At 28.6% G+C, this 20,082-nt stretch overlaps 3 protein-coding genes across 3 annotated transcripts; all 3 read left to right on the top strand.

Moving 5' to 3' along the window:
• The first annotated feature begins 241 nt into the window (after nt 1-241).
• On the top strand, nt 242-3,702 carry LOC137806177 (1-aminocyclopropane-1-carboxylate oxidase homolog 4-like). Its single transcript, XM_068606162.1, has 3 exons — nt 242-1,166; nt 2,098-2,472; nt 3,344-3,702. The coding sequence occupies exons 1-3, from the start codon at nt 690-692 to the stop codon at nt 3,590-3,592; spliced, it is 1,101 nt and encodes a 366-aa protein (XP_068462263.1). The 5' UTR covers nt 242-689; the 3' UTR covers nt 3,593-3,702.
• Nucleotides 3,703-8,808: 5,106 nt separating this feature from the next.
• LOC137806174 (1-aminocyclopropane-1-carboxylate oxidase homolog 4-like) lies at nt 8,809-11,509 on the top strand. The gene is made up of 3 exons (XM_068606159.1): nt 8,809-9,620; nt 10,116-10,490; nt 11,104-11,509. Exons 1-3 carry the CDS (start codon nt 9,141-9,143, stop codon nt 11,350-11,352), a joined length of 1,104 nt encoding a protein of 367 aa, XP_068462260.1. The 5' UTR covers nt 8,809-9,140; the 3' UTR covers nt 11,353-11,509.
• Nucleotides 11,510-15,422: 3,913 nt separating this feature from the next.
• Nucleotides 15,423-18,276, top strand: LOC137806176 (1-aminocyclopropane-1-carboxylate oxidase homolog 4-like). The gene is made up of 3 exons (XM_068606161.1): nt 15,423-16,063; nt 16,966-17,340; nt 17,872-18,276. Exons 1-3 carry the CDS (start codon nt 15,584-15,586, stop codon nt 18,118-18,120), a joined length of 1,104 nt encoding a protein of 367 aa, XP_068462262.1. The 5' UTR covers nt 15,423-15,583; the 3' UTR covers nt 18,121-18,276.
• Nucleotides 18,277-20,082: the final 1,806 nt, after the last annotated feature.

The following is a 20,082-nucleotide window of genomic DNA, read 5'->3' as shown; positions in this document are numbered from 1 at the left end:
AAATTAATTTTTTAATTAATTTTTCGTAAGAAGTAGAAATAAATAATATATTGACGAAATTAAAATAAATAAATAAAATATGAATTTAAACTATATTTTAATTATTTTTTTTATAGAGAAAGATGAGGCCTCACTCCGGCGTAACGTGTGGGAACCTCCAGTTTCAACTCTTGGCTCAGAGCCTGCCACGTCAATGCAAAACAAGACACAAAAAGTTGCGTGTTCTTTTCTTTCACGATTTGTTTATTTATTATTTTTGAACGTTTTGAAGAATTTTATCCTTATTTCTTATTTTCTAATCTTAATTTCGTAATATAATATAAGTTTAATTAAGGTTTTAATACTTTATAAATTTGTATATTTTTAATTAAAATATTCTTTAATTTTTTTGTTTTAATGAGTATTTAAAATATTTTGTATTTTTATTTATTTAGTCTGTTATTTAATTTGTATGACATGATTGGTATTTGATATTGTTTCTCCAAAATTATGAATATAAATTTTATTACACTGTTAGTTAATAAAACATAGTTTTAAAGACCATTATCACGAAAGTTAAGAAATGAGAAAATCGAAAATTACACTTTTCTTTTCCCTTTTTCTTTTCAAGTTTATAGTTTTGAATTCACTTTACACTGAATTTGAACTTTCTACACCCAAACAACGATTCCTATTCTCGCTTCTTCCCAATGTCATCGCCGGTGGCCACCGCGGTCAGCGCCGCCGCGCCGTACGACCGCGCGAAAGCGCTGAAGGAGTTCGACGAAACCAGGGTCGGAGTCAAAGGTTTGGTCGATTCGGGAATCAAGGCTGTCCCCCCTATCTTCGTTCACCCGCCCGAAACCTTAGCGGAGCTAAAGCGCGGGTCCGAATCCGAATCAGCGCCGGAGATTCCCACGGTGGACCTGGCCGCCATGCAGGAGTCGCGCGCCGCCGTGGTGGAGCAGGTTCGGCAGGCGGCGAGCACGGTGGGGTTCTTCCAGGTGATCAACCACGGTGTCCCGGAGCAGGTACTCCGGCGAACTCTGGCGGCGGTGAAGGCGTTCCACGAGCAGCCGGCGGAGGCCAGGGTGCCGGTGTATCGTAGGGAGGTGGGGAAGGTATCATACCTTTCCAACGTGGATCTCTTCCAATCAAAAGCTGCCAGCTGGCGTGACACAATTCAGGTAACTAATACTTGATCTTTGGTATCATATGCTATTAAAAAATTAATATTAATATACAATAAATTAATATTAAAGAGATTTTTCTATTTTTGTAAATTTAAAGTGAATTAAAGATTTGTGTAAGATTAATATTTTTAATTACTACAAAAACTGAAATATCAAGAATTTTAATTTCTGGATGACTCTTACCATCGCGTCTAAACGGGAAAAGCCTTCTGATCATAATTCACCGTAAATAATAAGTCTACGATATTTAGTAATAATTATCTTAAATATTTATCAAAATTATTTTTTAATAGTTAGCAATATATTGGTATTCATTAATGCAAAATTTGTAATTAAAATTAATTTAAATCGGTTGGCACAAGTATTAGGCTCGTGTTTTTTGGACCACTTGGTTGAAATTTTAATTATGTTCTTTTATTCATAAAATAAATCATGTTGAGGGAAGATTAAATGTATATTTAATTAATAATTTATATTTAAATAATTAATTTCTGAAACAAGAGAAATTAAATTATAGTTTATGAAACACAATTTTAGATTCATGCAATTTTTTATAGGCTAAATTACAATTTATTTTTTAATAAACACCTTTTTTTTTATTTAATCTTCATATATTTAAAACTTGCAATTTTTAAAAAATTGATAATAATTGAATTAAAGTTACAAACTTTTTAATAATGTCACAACAAATATTGTGTGACCGAAATCACTTTTAATAAATAAAATAAGAACCAAAAGTAAAATTTAACCTTTTTACAAGCCTCGAAAGTTTATTATTTAAACTTTCTGTCTAAAAAGGCACACAAAATATTTATTTTTTACATAATATAATATTTTTTGGAAAACATTTAAAATTAATCGGCATTGAAAATAAATAAATTGTATGAAATGATAAAATAAATGAGTTTTTATTTTTATTTTGCAGATGAGAATGGGGCCCATAGCCGTTGATCACAGCGAGATTCCCGAGGTGTGCAGAGAAGAGGTGGTGGAGTGGGATAAGGAGGTGGTGCGTGTGTCACGTGTGTTGTATGAGTTGCTGAGTGAGGGGCTGGGATTGGGTGCGGAGAGGTTCAGGGAGATGGGTTTGGGTGAAGGAAGAGTTATGGTGGGACATTATTACCCGTTTTGCCCTCAGCCTGATCTAACGGTGGGTCTTAATTCGCATGCTGATCCAGGGGCTCTTACGGTGTTGCTGCAGGACCATATTGGGGGCTTGCAGGTTGAGACCCCACAGGGTTGGATCCATGTCAAGCCTCAGCCTCAAGCTTTGGTTATTAACATTGGAGATTTCCTTCAGGTTTCATATTTAATTTTATTTAATTAATATATAATAATAATAGTTTAATTAATTAAAGCCTTGTGTCACTTAATTCTTGTGCTTGTGCTTATGATGATGATGATGGATGTTTCATGTGGGTCAATAATAATTTGAAACATCTTAAAATTTGGGAATCACATTATTTTTAATCCTTCCAAGATTATTTATCTAAAGTATTTATTTTAAAATCGTCAAAGATCACTCTATTTGAGGTTTCAGACACACATTTGAGTTCCTTAGTTGTGAAGGGGGATAATATCGTTAGGATCAATCATTATATTTGAGGTTCCAAAGACACATCCTCGACCTCGTTCCCTTAGTCCTCGAGGATCATTCTCACATCATTTAAGTATTGAAGTCAATGACACTTTAAACACACTTTTCTTTCTTAACCCATTGAGACACCTTTTTAAGGACAAAATCATGAAGGAGTATCGAATTTCAAAGCGGACAATACCTCAGATGGAGCAGACAATGTTTCGAATGGAGTTTGATCTAGCAATGTCTCAGTAGATTTAAAATCGAAACAAATGGTATTTTAAGACTGGGTGTAATATTTTTGAGAATAAAAATAATAGATTATTAGTGGTTTTAATTTTGAAGAGTATGCATTTGACAGACAAAGGGAAATAAAGTAATTAGAATTTAGATTTTGAAGCAAGGTCATGAAATGATCTTGTTAACTTAGCATCAACTTGACTTTTATAATTTTGTGAACATATTATTAGAACCATTTATAACTGCAAGAATAATTTTGGTTAAATTTGAAGGTTTACAAGGTTATATATGCAGGAATTATTGTATGACATTCCTTGTTTTGATCTCTCCCATTCATCATTTTGTGTGTCAGATAATTTCTAACGAGACATATAAGAGTGCTCATCACCGAGTGTTAGCCAATCATTGTAATGAGGCTAGAGTCTCAATTGCTGTTTTCCTCAACCCAAGTGACAGAGAGAGACTTTTTGGACCATTGCCAGAGCTAACATCAACAAAGAAACCAGCCCTTTACAGGAACTTCACTCTCCATGAATTTATGATCAGGTTCTCCAAGAAAGAGTTGGATGGTAAATCACTCACAAATTTCTTCAGACAATGATGAACACACACTTAGCACACCTATTAATTTCTGGTTGTATATTCTATGTTAAAAATATTTTAAGTACTTATTTAAAAAGGTTGATGTGATATGATGATATTTTATGCTAATTAGGTGGTTGATGAATTGAAGCAATAATTGTTCCTCCCCCATTTCATGATATGCTCTAGTTTTAGTAACTCATATAAGACATTTTCCAACTCAAATGAATTTATGGGTTCTTTTTATATGATGTCTAACTTTTCATTCTTACTTATGGACTGAAATTGGTACTTGGATTTCTAACTAAATGTTGTCATCTTGTTCATACTTCTCTTAAGATAGGTAAGGAATTCTAATGGCTATTGTAATCCTGTTGCATGTTGCAAGCCAAGTGTATATGCTTCAGTGTTGGCAACAAACTTGCTAATTTATGTAACTTTTTTTAGCACTTTTACAAGACAAGAAAGTGCTTTTCTATAGATTAAAATTATTTAATGTATAAATTATAAACTTTAATGATGTTGTAGAATGTTTTAATATTTCGGAAAATGTTAGAATGTTTCAGAGGGTTCTAGAAAAAACAATGATGTGGTTGTAACTATTTTCTGATATACTTTAGGAGATATTGTAACTTCTTTTACATATTTTGGGTAAGAGTCATTTAAAAGATATTGTAACTTTTTTTACATATCTTGGGTAAGAGTGAACATTGAGATACTTAAAAAAGTACTTGAAAATGACGAATCTCTATACATCTGGAAATTTGTAGACAAAGTTTTCTATAAATATTTGTTGGTGAACATTTTTCTAAATTAAAATTAATTAATTTTCAATTAATAAGAGACTATAAATGTCATTTCGAGTGAGAAATTTAATTTTTTTGGGACTGGTGGTCAAATATAAAACATCTTTATAACTTTCTCTTTTTTATAACTCTCTCCTTTTGGATTGCAGTTTTTTCTATTTACATATTTTGGGTTGTAAAATTTCCAGTTTTGCAATGTGAAATATTTTTCTAAAAAAATATATTTTAAATTATAGAATTTGAAATATTTTTCATTTTTAGATTCAAAATACCTTTTTAAAATCTATAATGTATTTTTTTTTAATTTACACATTATGATTCTATGGACTCTGTAGAGTACAAAATATTTTTCAAATTCTACAATTTAAAATGTATTTATTTTAGAAAAAACACATTTTGGTTTTTATAATCTGAAATGTATTTTTTTGGAAAAAATATATTTTGGTTTATAAAATTTGAAAGGTGTTTGGATTTGGAAATATCTCATAAATTTTATAATTTAAAGTAAAAAACTTCAATAGAATAAAAAATATTTTTGATATTTAAAAAAATATGTAATTGAAGGTAGGAAGAAGCTATGAAGGTACCAGAAGAAACAGTTCAAAAGTCATGGCACCTCAAATATTCAATAATGTATGTAGCATTGATTGAATAAAATTGATTAAAAGTCATAATCACAAAGTTGAATATACTCTAACCTTTCCATGCCTTCACCAACCCCTTCTTCCCTTGTTAATACATTCTTTTATTCTATGGTCAAAATTCTATCACCCAAATAGGAAATTCTATATTTTTAAAAAAGTTTAAATATATTCCATTTCACTTACTTTTATTTTTAATTTTTAATATTCAAATATTTTGTTTGAACAAGAAAATTCTAGTTTATTATTTTTTTGAATTGAGTATTTTAATTATTACTAAATAAAAAATATTAAATACAAAAATTATCATCAAATAATATTGGAAATATTGTTCATAAAATATGAAAAGTAGCTACTAAAAATTCCAATAGAAGTTTTTTGGCTAACATCTAAATAAAACCCCACTAACATCAAACATCTATGGATAAATAGTTATAACTTGATTTGATGATAAATCATTTTAATAATATTAATTTGAAACTAATCCTTGTCAATAAAGCTAAAAATCTTGACTTACATTGACTATAAAAAATCTTATTTTCATTGATAGTCATTTTAATATTAGCTATAATTGACATTAGTAAAAAAAATAATCATAAATTACATCCACATCAACTACATCAATCCTAACTAAGATCTATTCAAAATAATTCTAATTGATGTTAATAAAAAAAATCGTATTTAACATCACTTGCAAAACACCACTTTATAAGAAAAGTAAACACAAAGATATAAAACTAGCATGCATCAGTCAAACCAATGATGTGCCACACCACAGATTAAAAAAAAAAAGAAGAAACTTGGAAACCTCAGAAACAGATGCTAACGCAAACCCTCGCTGCTTCGTCTTTTGCGCCACCAATACCTCCATTTTAGTGAATCACATAAAATATTAGTGAAACTAAGTGTGTAAAACTCACATGAGAGAAGTACCTATGTCAGTTAAAACTTCAGATGATATAGTGAATAAGTTTCTATAACGATTTTATAATAAACATGTACGAGTCCGATCCAATACATGAATTAATAATATAACATACGTGGCAAGAAAACTGTTATATAGTTTGCGTTGAATGAGTTGTACTTCGAATACACTCTCATGATTTTAAGAAGTCACTACACACGACCTACACACGTCTTAATAAACTGATTATCTGACCCACACGAAGGAGGTCCAGGTCAACCTATAAATAAGACTTCTGAAGAGGGAAAATGTACGTTTTTCATATCCTAAGATAACAAACTAATCACTAGCACTGACTTGAACGACGAAGTGCAATCGCAGATACCCATCCACCGACCAACGGAGCACACACGTAGGAGAAGAACAACTTTAAAAAATTCAGAAACTACCGACACAACAGCAAATTGTATATCAAGTGAATAAACATTACTTAGGTTCCCACATCCACACATAGAAAACAAATATAACATATACTTATTATATCAGTTATATTTTAAAATTTATATTTATTAAAAAATGCCATTGTGTAACATTTTATGATAGGTGGAATACGTAAGCTGTCATTGTTTCCAGCGAAAGATGAGACCTCACTCCAGCGTAGCGTGTGGGAACTTCCGGTTTCAACTTTTGGCTCAAAGCCTGCCACGTCAATGCAAAACAATAGTTGCGTGATCTTTTCTTTCACCATTTCTTTATTTTTTTTATTTATTATTTTTTAACGTTTTAAAGAATTTGATCCTTATTTCTTATTTTCTAATCTTAATTTCGTAATATAATATAAGTTTAACTGAGGTTTTACTACTTTATAAATTTGTATATTTTTAATTAAAATGTTCTTTAAATTTTTTGTTTTCATGAGTATTTAAACTATTTTGTTTTTGTATTTATTTAGCCTGTTGTTTAATTTGTATGACATGGTTGGTATTTGATATTGTTCCTCCAAATTATGAATATAAATTTTATTACACTGTTAGTTAATAAAACATAGTTTTTAAGAATTTCAAATCCTAACTCCAAATAAAATAATAATATTATTGGTATTAAGACTCGTAGTGGGAAAGTTCTTCATCCTCTTTCAGTTAGATGGGAATTTCCTTCACCAGGCTGGGTTAAAATTAACACTGATGGGGCTGCTAGGGGTATCCTGGACTTGCTACTTGTGGAGGTATTTTCCGTGGGAGTATGGGAGAATTTATTGGTGCTTTTTCAGGGTTTCTTGAAATTCAAACTGCTTTGGTTGCTGAGTTTTATGGAGTTATACATGCTATGGAGGAAGCTCAGAAGATGGGACTTACTAATGTTTGGCTTGAATGTGATTCTGTCTTGGTTTGTGCTGCGTTTACTGCTAGGACTACTGTTCCGTGGATGCTTCGTAATCGATGGAATACTTGTCTTAATTTCTGTAGGACAATCAGGTTTAGGGTTACTCGTATTTTTCGTGAGGGAAATGCATGTGCTGATAAGTTGGCTAATTTAGGGTTCATTCATAGACAATCATTTCATTGGTATAATAGACTTCCATCTAGTCTGTTCTTAGAATTCTTTATGAATAGGTATAGTCTACCTATGTATCGTTTTTGTTAACATGTGGGTTTTGGTCTAGTCCCCCCATATTTTTGTATTTTCTTTTTTTTTCCTTTTTTTTAATAATACTTTTTTCATGTGATGGCAGATGATTGTTGTTACTTGAGATGTCAGCCTAGCTGAGATGTCAAGTTGCATAGGGATGCCTAACATGAAAATTTTCATTAAAAAAAAAAAAAACATAGTTTTTAAGACCATTACCACGAAAGTTAACAAATGAGAAAATCGAAAATTACACTTTTCTTTTCAAGTTTTAAATAGATATATTACTTTATTTATAACCACTACTAAGTTGAATTAATTTCCATGACTGTTTTTTATACACTTTTTTTTATTAATTTATTCTTTCTGTTTTTATATTCATTATCTAACTTTTTTAGGACAATTACTTTTCATTATAATAATAATAATAATTATATTAATTATCTTTTATTTTCATAAAAGAAGATAAACATATAAGCATGCCTCTGTTTTCCATAGTTTCCAAGAAAGTGGACTCACATATCTTATTTTATTTAATAATTATAATATTGATTAAAATTTAAATAAAAATTTAAAAGTTAAAGTTTAAAAATACAAAAAAATTGAAACATTTAATTAATTCATATTAAAAATATGAAAATGTTATATTATAAATAATTATATGTAAACAAATTATGAAATTATATTTTAATAGATTTAAGTACAATAAATTTAATAAATCTGATTTTCTAAAGTTGATATCAGAAGTCAATATCTTTGAATGGTTAAATTCAAATATTCTTATCACTTACGTTACATAACTACAATTTCATTTTCTATTAAGATATTATGTTTTCTTTGTTAAATACTTGTATTTATAAGGTTTTCAACCTCAAGTGAAAAAAAATCAACTTATTAGTTAAACGATATAGTTAAATTGTTCAATACTAAACTCAAGTAAAAAAAAATAAACTTATTAGTTAAACGATATAGTTAAATTGTTCAATACTAAACTCTATTAATAATATTTTTAGTTTGAGAAGTTTCATAATATATACGTATAAGAGTATTTTTTAACTTAAATTTATATAAATTTTATATCGAATTTATGGAACACTTGGAAGTCTCATCACTAACCGACTAAATTCGTTATGTTTATATAAATAAGAGCGCAAAAACCATTTAAAAAACCATTTAAAAAAAAGAAAAAAAAAACACAATCTTTCCCTTAATTTCAACCCATTTAAAAAAAAATCTATTATAATCTTTTTCTATTGGTATTTTTTTTTCACCTTATAAAAAATTCAACACTCCAAAAATATCATATAAGACAAAATTTATATTTTTGTAGTGTTAGGTAACCAATAATAGTTTATCATTTTAATTAAATATAATTTGTTATTTCATATTTTAATTTTGAGTCGTGTAAATAAAGAAATATAATTGGAATAAAAAAAAGACCAGAACTAGTGAAGTTTCTTGACTAATCTATTTTTGTTATTTATTTGTTGAACCGCATCAGAAAACTGCACTTTATAGTTTTCAATTCACTTTACACTGAATTTGAACTTTCTACACACAAACAACGATTCCTATTCTCGCTTCTTCCCAATGTCATCGCCGGTGGCCACCGCGCTCAGCGCCGCCCCGCCATACGACCGCGCGAAAGCGGTGAAGGAATTCGACGAAACCAAGGTCGGAGTCAAAGGTTTGGTCGATTCGGGAATCAAGGCTATCCCCCCTATCTTCGTTCACCCGCCCGAAACCTTAGCGGAGCTGAAGCGCGGGTCCGAATCCGAATCAGCGCCGGAGATTCCCACGGTAGACCTGGCCGCCGTGCAGGGGTCGCGCGCCGCCGTGGTGGAGCAGATTCGACAGGCGGCCAGCACGGTGGGGTTCTTCCAGGTGATCAACCACGGCGTCCCGGAGCAGGTACTCCGGCGAACTCTGGCGGCGGTGAAGGCGTTCCACGAGCAGCCCGCGGAGGCCAGGGTGCCGGTGTACCGTAGGGAGGTGGGGAAGGGCGTATCTTACATTTCCAACGTGGATCTCTTCCAATCAAAAGCTGCCAGCTGGCGTGACACAATTCAGGTAACTAATACTTGATCTTTGGTATCATATGCTATTAAAAAAATTAATATTAATATACAATTAATTAATATTAAAGAGATTTTTTTATTTTTGTAAATTTAAAGTGAATTAAAAATTTGTGCAAGATTAATATTTTTTATTACTACCAAAACTGAAATATACCATGAATTTTAATTTCTCGGTGGGAATAGCCTTCTGATCATAATTCACCATAAATAATAAATTTACGATATTTAGTAATAACTATTTTAAATATTAATACGAATTTTATAATTAAAATTAATATTAAAATAAATATTTTCATTGTTGTCTTGGCTTGAGCACCTTAATTAAGTGATTCTATAGTATTTTTATCTGGATTCAGTAGGCATATTTTGAAGTTTGTTTAGTAAGAACACCTCTCTACTCTGAATCATATTTAATTCGTTTTTCATTGCCGATAAAAATAAAAAATAAAAAATAAAATAAATATGAATTTTTTATTTTATTTTGCAGTTAAGAATGGGGCCCACAGCCGTTGATCCTATCGAGATTCCCGAGGTGTGCAGAGAAGAGGTGGTGGAGTGGGATAAGGAAGTGGTGCGTGTTTCGAGTGTGTTGTATGAGTTGCTGAGTGAGGGGCTGGGATTGGGTGCGGAGAGGTTCAGGGAGATGGGTTTGGGAGAAGGAAGAATTATGGTGGGCCATTATTACCCGTTTTGCCCTCAGCCTGATCTAACGGTGGGTCTTAATTCGCATGCTGATCCAGGGGCTCTTACGGTGTTGCTGCAGGACCATATTGGGGGCTTGCAGGTTGAGACCCCACAGGGTTGGATCCATGTGAAGCCTCAGCCTCAAGCTTTGGTTATTAACATTGGAGATTTCCTTCAGGTTCATATTTTATTTTATTTTGTTCATATATAATAATAATTGTTTAATTAAATAAACCCTTGTGTCACTTAATTTTTGTGCTTATCATGATGTATCTTTCATGTGGGTCAATAATTTGAAACAAACACTTTGAGAATTACATTATTTTTAATCCTTTCAAGATTATTTATTTAAAATATTTACTTTAAAATATTATGGTCTCCTTGCTATATGTTAATTATTTTCACATTGCTTATTCTCGTATCGTTTAAGAGTCAAAATTAATGATACTCACACAAGACATAAATGGTATGATATTTTAAGATAAGATAATATTTTTGAAAATGAAAATAATAGATTATTAGTGATCTTAATTTTGAAGAGAATGCATTTGACAGACAAAAAGAAGGAAAGTAATTTAATTAAATTTTACATTTTGAAGCAAGGTTATGAAATTAATTTGTTAACTTAGCACCAACTTGACTTTTATAATTTTGTAAACATATTATTAGAACCATTTATAACTTCAAGAAAAACTTTGGTTAAATTTGAAGGTCTACCAGGTTATATATGTAGGAATTGTTTTATGACATCCCTTTTTCTGATCTTTCATATTCATTATTTTGTGTTTCAGATAATTTCTAACGAAGCATATAAGAGTGCTCATCATCGAGTGTTAGCTAATCATTGTAATGAGGCTAGAGTCTCAGTAGCTGTTTTCCTCAACCCAAGTGACAGGGAGAGACTCTTTGGACCATTGCCAGAGTTAACATCAACTGAGAAACCCGCCCTTTACAGGAACTTCACTTTCCATGAATTTATGACCAGATTCTTCAAGAAAGAGTTGGATGGAAAATCACTCACAAATTTCTTCAGGCAGTGATGAACACACACTTAGCACCTATAATTTCTGGTTGTATATGTCAATGTTAAAAACATTTTAAGTATTGATTTAAAAAGGTTGATGTGATATGATGATATTTTAAACTAATTAGTTTGTGAATAAAAGGTTAAAGGTGGTTGATGAATTGAAACAATAATGGTTCCTCCCTCACTTATGATATACTCTAGTTTTAGTAACACATATTAGACATTTTTCAACTCAAATGAATTTATGATTTTTTTTTGTTTTTTTTTTAAATAAAAATTTTTATTTTAGTTATTATTATGTAATTTGACATTTCAGCTATGTTGACACCTCAAGTGACAATAATCATTTGTCATGAAAAAAAATATTATTAAAAAAGATTGGAAAATTAGACCAAAACTCATATGTTAACAAAAACGATACATAGATAGACTATACCTATTCATAAAGAATTTTTGTTTTTTTTATATGATGTCTAACTTTTTCATTCTTATTTTGACTTAAATTGGTATTGGATTTCTAACTAAACATTGTGTCATCTTGTTCATACTTCTGGTTATTGTGATCCTATATTGCATGTTGCAAGCCAAGTGTATATGTTTCAGTGTTGGTAACAAACTAGTTAATTTATAAAACTTCTTTTAGAATTTTTACAAGACAAGAAAGTGCTTTTCTATAGATTAAAATTATTTAAGGTATAAATTAGAAACTTTATTGAGGTTGTAGAATGCTTTAATATTTTGGAAAGCCTTAGAATGTTTCATAAGGTTCTAGAAAAAACAATGATGTGGTTGTAACTATTTTCTTATGTACTTTAGAAGATATTGAAACTTCTTTTTACATATTTTGGTAAGAGTGAACATTCAAATACTTAAAAAAGTACTTGAAAATGATGAATCTCTATACAATTGGAAATTTGTTAGGCAAAATTTTCTATAAATATTTTTGGGAGAACATTTTTTTAAAATTTAAATTAATTGATGTATAAATTAATTTATAATTTTTTAATAAGAGACTATAAATGTCTTTCGAGTGAGAAATTTAATTTTTCATCTTTAATGTGTGGTGTCAAATATAAAACATCTTTATAACTTTCTCTTCTTTTATTGGGTTAATAATTTTCATGAAACATGGTGATGAGACTCTTTCTTCTTAAACCTCCATAGCTTCTTCTAACATTGTTATATTTCAGACGAAAAAATTATTTTATTTTTAAAATTTTTGGAATGTATTTTCTAAATTTTATAATTTAGAATGTAATTTTTCTTATTTACTCTGGATTATAAGAAATCCAAAAATATTTATTTTAAATATATTATGAATTATAGAATTTAAAATATATTTTCAAATATAAAAATACTTTCTAGATTTTATAATTTCTGAATGAATTTTTTTTTAATTTATATATCTGGATTGTAGTTATGGACTACAATTCAGAATATATTTTTTCTTAAATAAAATAAATTCAAATTCAAGATTATGGAATTTAAAATGTATTTTTTAATTTAAAAATACCTTTCATATTTAATAATTTGGAATATTCTTTTAAAAAAAACACATTTTAGTTTATAGAATTATGAAAGTTTTTTTTTTAAAATAAAACCTTTCATGTTTAATGTATTTTTTCGTAATCATTATGCAACTTAGACATATATCAGTTATGCTTACACTAAGTAACAACAATTATTTTTCATCACATGAAAAAAATATTATTAAAAAAGAAAAAGAAAGAAAATATGATAAATTAGATCAAAACGCATATATTAACAAAAACGATACATATTCATAAATAATTCTAAGAATATACTAGATGTATTATACCAATGAAAAAATTCTCTATGAATAAATTATATTGTCAACTTATCAACACACGCATTCCTTTCACGAAAAATATGAGTAACCCTAAATCTGATTTTTCCACAGTAATTAAGACAAGTATTTCATCGATTACGAAACATCCAAAGAACATTGGTCATAACCATAAACGCAACACAAACCAAAGCAAAATCACATTCTAGTCAGACATTAGAAAGCCCCATCTTTTGAGTTTTCTCCATAGCATGTATAACCCCATAAAACTCAGCAACCAGAGCAGTCTGAACTTCAAGAAACGCAGAGAAAGTTTCAATAAATTTCCCTATACTTCCATGAAAAATACCTTAACAAGTAACCAGACCGGGATATTTAAAAATATTTTATAAATTCTATAATTCAGAGTTTTTTCAAATTATTATTTAGAAATTAAATATTTTAATAAAATATAACATATTTTTGATATTTTAAAGAATGAGATTGATATTATTTAAAAAAAAACATTAATAAAATAAAATATATTTTTGATATTTTAAGAATTATGAGATTGAAGGTAGGAAGAAGCTTTGAAGAAACTATGATGGTAGAAGAAGAAGCAGTCCAAAAGTCATGTCAACTCAAATATATTCAATAATGTATGTTGTAGCATTGATTGAATAAAATTGCTTAAAAGTCATATATTCAGAAAGTTGAATATACTCTAACCTTTCCATGCCTTCACCAAAACGTTCTTCCCTTGTTAACACATTCTTTTATTCTATGCTCAAAATTCTATCACCCAAATAGAAAATTCAAGTTTATTATTTTTTTGAATTGAGTATTTTAATTATTACTTAATAAAAAATATTAAATACAAAAATTATCGTCAAATAATATTAGAAATATTGTTCATAAAATAATTCTAGCAGATTAAAAATAGCTACTAAAAATTTCAATAGAAGTTTTTTTGGCTAACATCTAAATAAAACCCCACTAAATATCAAACATCTATGAATAAATAGTTATAACTTGATTTGATGATAAATCATTTTAATAATATTAATTTGAAACTAATCCTTGTCAATAAAGCTAAAAATCTTGACTTACATTGACTATAAAAAAATCTTATTTTCATTGATCGTCATTTTAATATTAGCTATGAATTAGTTTTCATGACTATTTTTTATACACTATTTTTATTAATTTATTCTCTCTGTTTTTATATTCATTAGTTAACTTTTTTAGGATAATTACATTTCATTGTAATAACAATAATTATATTAATTATCTTTTATTATCATAAAAAAATAAACATATAGGCACGCCTTTTATTTCCCTAGTTTCTAACAAAGTGGACTAACTTATTATTTTATTTACTAATTATAATATTGATTAAAATTTAAAGAATTAAATTTTAAAATACAAAAAAATTGAAACCTTTAATTAATACATAATAAAAACATGAACAAATTATTCTATGAATTAGTATATATAAATAAATTATGAAATTATAGTTTAGTAGATTTAAGTACGATAAATTTGATAGATATAAAGTCAATATCTTTAACTGGTTGAATTCAAATATTTTTATCACTCACGTTACAGAACTACAATTTTATTTTCTAGTAAGATATTATGTTTTCTTTGATAAGTATTTATATTTATAGAGCTTTCAACCTCCATAAATAAGGTTAAGGTTAAGTAAAAAAATCAACTTATTATTAGTTATACATGATATAGTTAAATTGTTAAATATTAAACTCTATTAATAATATTCTTACTTCGAGAAGTTCATAATGGATATACTTATAAAAGTGCTTTTAGCTTAATTTCATATAAACTCTATTATAAAAATTATTTTTCTATTGGTATTTTCTTTCTCACCTTATAAAAAATTCAACATTCTAAAAACATCCTATAAGGCCAAATTTATATTATTTTAGTGTTAGGTAACTGATAACATCACTGTAATTTGAATATTCTTCTGAAGAAATATAGTATTATTAAAATTAATTATTACATTTGAAATATTATTTGTTTTAAAGGTTAGTGTTGTTCGATAAATTAAAGAAAAATATATATTTAAATTCTTATTAACCTTTAATCTGATTTAAGATTTTTTATAAATATGTATAATTTATTTATATATTATTTTATTTAATATAAAGATTTTGATCTAATCATTTCATATTTTTTATTTTTATATATATATTTTTTAATAATATATTTTTTATGTAATAATAAATAATTATGGTTACTTGATATATTTTAATAAGAAAAAAAACCTGTTGAATAAAAAAATGACTAGAATTAGTGAAGTTTCTTGACTAATATATTTTTGTTATTTAATTTTTGTGCCAAATCAGAAAACTGCACTTTATAGTTTTCAATTCACTTTGCACTGAATTTGAACTTTCTACACTCAAACAACGATTCCTATTCTCGCCTCTTCCCAATGTCATCGCCGGTGGCCACCGCTGTCAGCGCCGCCGCGCCGTACAACCGCGCGAAAGCGGTGAAGGAGTTCGAAGAAACCAAGGTCGGAGTCAAAGGTTTGGTCGATTCTGGGATCAAGGCCATCCCCCCTATCTTCGTTCACCCGCCCAAAACCTTAGCGGAGCTGAAGCGCGGGTTCGAATCCGAATCTGCGCCGGAGATTCCCACGGTTGACCTGGCCGCCGTGCAGGGGTCGCGCGCCGCCGTGGTGGAGCGGGTTCGGCAGGCGGCGAGCACGGTGGGGTTCTTCCAGGTGATCAACCACGGCGTCCCGGAGCAGGTACTCCGGCGAACTCTGGCGGCGGTGAAGGCGTTCCACGAGCAGCCCGCGGAGGACAGAGTGCCTGTGTACCGTAGAGAGATGGGGAAGGGCGTATCGTACATTTCCAACGTGGATCTCTTCCAATCAAAAGCTGCCAGCTGGCGTGACACAATACGAGTAACTAACGAAATTTTAATTCTATTAATACTTGAAATTAATATTAATATACAATTAATTATTATGAAAGAGATTTTTATTTTATTTTTGTAAATTTAAAGTGAATTAATTTTTTTTGTGTAAGATTAATATTTTTTATTACTTCTAAAAACTGAAATATATGAAGAATTTTAATTTCTCGGTGACTTTCAGCATAGCGTCAAAAACGGGAAACGCCTTCTAATCACTATTCACCATAAATAATAAATCTACGATATTTAGTAATAATTATCTTAAATATTATATCAAAACTATTTTTTATTAGTTAATAATATATTGGTATTCTGTATTCATTAATCTTCACCAAAGATTAAGTAATACAAAATTTGTAATTAAAAATAATTTAAATCGGTTGACGCATTAGGACTCGTGTTCCTGGGACCACTTGGTTCAAGTTTTAATTATGTTCTTTTATTCATAAAATAAATCATGTTGAGGAAAGATTAAATGTATATTTAATTAATAATTTTAATTTAAATAATTAATTTTTGAAACAAGAGAAATTAGGTTATAGTTTATAAAACAAAATTTTAGATTCATGCAATTTTCGATAGGCTAAATTGCAATTTATTTTTTAATTTTTTATTTGTGATTTAGTCTCTTTAATATTTAGTTACCGAAATCACGTATAAAAAATAAAATAACAACTAAAACTAAAATTTAACCTTTTTACAAGCCTCGAAAGTACTAATTAATATTTGGTGTTTATTATTTAAAATTTCTGTCTAAAAAGGCACACAGACTATTTTTTTAACTTTAAATAATATAAATTTTTGGAAAACATTTAAACTTAATCGGCATTGAAAATAAATAAATTGTATGAAATCATAAAATAAATATGAGTTTTAATTTTGATTTTGCAGATAAGAATGGGGCCCACAGCCGTTGATCCCAGGGAGATTCCCGAGATGTGCAGAGAAGAGGTGGTGGAGTGGAATAAGGAGGTGGTGCGTGTTTCGAGTGTGTTGTTTGAGTTGCTGAGTGAGGGGCTGGGATTGGGTGCGGAGAGGTTCAGGGAGATGGGTTTGGGGGAAGGAAGAGGTATGGTGGGGCACTATTACCCGTTTTGCCCTCAGCCTGATCTAACGGTGGGTCTCAATTCACATACTGATCCAGGGGCTCTTACGGTGTTGCTGCAGGACCATATTGGGGGCTTGCAGGTTGAGACTCCAGATGGTTGGATCCATGTGAAGCCTCAGCCTCAAGCTTTGGTTATTAACATTGGAGATTTCCTTCAGGTTCATATTTTATTTTATTTTGTTCATATATAATAATAATTGTTTAATTAAATAAAGCCTTGTTTCACTTAATTTTTGTGCTTATGATGATGGATGTTTCATGTGGGTCAATAATTTGAAACATCTTAAAACACTTGAGAATTACATTATTTTTAATCCTTTCATCATTATTTATCTAAAATATTTACTTTAAAATGTTATGGTCAAGTTGGTGAAGTTGGTGGTTAGTTGGTTTAATAGAATGAAAATAATAGATTATTAGTGGTCTTAATTTTGAAGAGAATGCATTTGACAAACAAAAAGAACGGAATTAAATTAATTAGAATTAAGATTTTGAAGCAAAGTTATGAAATCAATTTGTTAACTTAGCATCAACGTGACTTTTATGATTTTGTAAACATATTATTTGAACCATTTATAACTTCAAGAAAAACTTTGGTTAAATTTGAAGGTCTACCAGGTTATATATGTAGGAATTGTTTTATGACATCCCTTTTTCTGATCTTTCATATTCATTATTTTGTGTTTCAGATAATTTCTAACGAAGCATATAAGAGTGCTCATCATCGAGTGTTAGCTAATCATTGTAATGAGGCTAGAGTCTCAGTTGCTGTTTTCCTCAATCCAAGTGACAGGGAGAAACTCTTTGGACCATTGCCAGAGCTAACATCAACCGAGAAACCAGCCCTTTACAGGAACTTCACTTTCCATGAATTTATGACCAGATTCTTCAAGAAAGAGTTGGATGGTAAATCACTCACAAATTTCTTCAGGCAGTGATGAACACACACTTAGCACCTATAGTTTCTGATTGTATATGTTAAAAACTTTTTAAGTATTGATTTAAAAAGGTTGATGTGATATGATGATATTTTAAACTAATTAGTTTATATTGTGAATAAAAGGTTAAAGGTGGTTGATGAATTGAAACAATAATGGTTCCTCCCTCACTTATGATATACTCTAGTTTTAGTAACACATATTAGACATTTTTCAACTCAAATGAATTTATGATTTTTTTTTAAATAAAAGTTTTTATTTTAGGCATTATTATGCAATTTGACATTTCAGCTATGCTGACACCTCAAGTGACAATAATCATTTGTTATCGTATGAAAAAAATATTATTAAAAAAAAATAAAATTAGACCAAAACTCATATGTTAACAAAAACGATACATAAGTAGATTATATCAATTCATAAAATTTTTCTAAGAATTTATGTTTTTTTTATTTGATGTCTAACTTTTTCATTCTTATTATGACTTAAATTGGTATTGGATCTCTAACTAAACATTGTGTCATCCTATATTGCATGTATATTTTTCAGTGTTGGTAACAAACTAGTTAATTTATAAAACTTCTTTTAGAACTTTTACAAGACAAGAAAGCGCTTTTCTATAGATTAAAATTATTTAAGGTATAAATTAGAAACTTTAATGAGGTTGTAGAATGTTTTAATATTTTGGAAAGCCTTAGAATGTTTCAGAAGGTTCTAGAAAAAACAATGATGTGGTTGTAACTATTTTCTTATGTACTATTTAGAATATATTGAAACTTCTTTTTACATATTTTGGGTAAGAGTGAACATTCAAATACTTAAAAAAGTACTTGAAAATGATGAATCTCTATACACTTAGAATTTTTTTAGACAAAATTTTGTATAAATATTTTTGGGAGAATATTTTTTAAAAATTTAAATTAATTGTTGTATAAATTAATTTATAATTTTTTAATAAGAGATTATAAATATCTTTCGGGTGAGAAAATTAATTTTTTCATCTTTAATGTGTGGAGACTGGTGGTCAAATATAAAACATCTTTATAACTTTCTCTTCTTTTATTGAGTTAATAATTTTCATGAAACATGGTGAGACTCTTTCTTCTTAAACCTTCATAGCTTCTTCTAATCTCTATAGCTTCTTCTAACATTGTTATATTTCAGACGAAAATATTATTTTATTTTTAAAAAATTTGGAATGTATTTTCTAAATTTTACAATTTAAAATGTAATTTTTCTTATTTAGTCTGGAATATAAGTAATCCAAAAATATTGTATTCTTTAAAAAATATATTATGAATTAAAGAATTTAAAATATATTTTCAAATCTAAAAATAATTTATAGATTTTATAATTTTTGAATGTATTTTTTTTTAATTTATATATCTGGATTGTAGTTATGGATTCTACAATTCAGAATATATTTTTTCTAAAATAAAATAAATTCAAGATTATGGAATTCAAAATTTATTCTTTGATTTAGAAATACCTTTCAAATTTAATAATTTGAAATATTTTTTTAAAAAAACACATTTTAGTTTATAAAATTATGAAGATTTTTTTTTTAAATAAAAGTTTTTATGTTAGGCATCCATCTTAGTTATGTTGACATCTCAAGTAATAACAATCATTTGCCATCACATAAAAAAAAATATTATTAAAAAAAAATAAAAAAATATAGGGTGACTAAACTAAAATCTATATATTAACAAAAACGATACATATGTAAACTATATTTATTTATAAAGAATTTTAAAAACATACTAGATAGTAGCTTATTATAACAATGAAAAGATTTTCTATGAATAAATTCTAAATTAGTTAACTTATCAGCCTACGCATTCCCTTCGCGAAAAATATGAGTAAACCTAAATCTAATTTTTTCACAATAATTAAGACAAATATTTCATCGATTAAATCAAAGTAGAATCACATTCTAGCTAAACAAAAGTAAGCCACATC

This window comes from Phaseolus vulgaris, chromosome 3 (genome assembly GCF_000499845.2).
Source record: "Phaseolus vulgaris cultivar G19833 chromosome 3, P. vulgaris v2.0, whole genome shotgun sequence".
Classification (NCBI taxonomy): Eukaryota; Viridiplantae; Streptophyta; class Magnoliopsida; order Fabales; family Fabaceae; genus Phaseolus; species Phaseolus vulgaris.
This window is presented reverse-complemented; position numbering and strand designations above follow the sequence as displayed.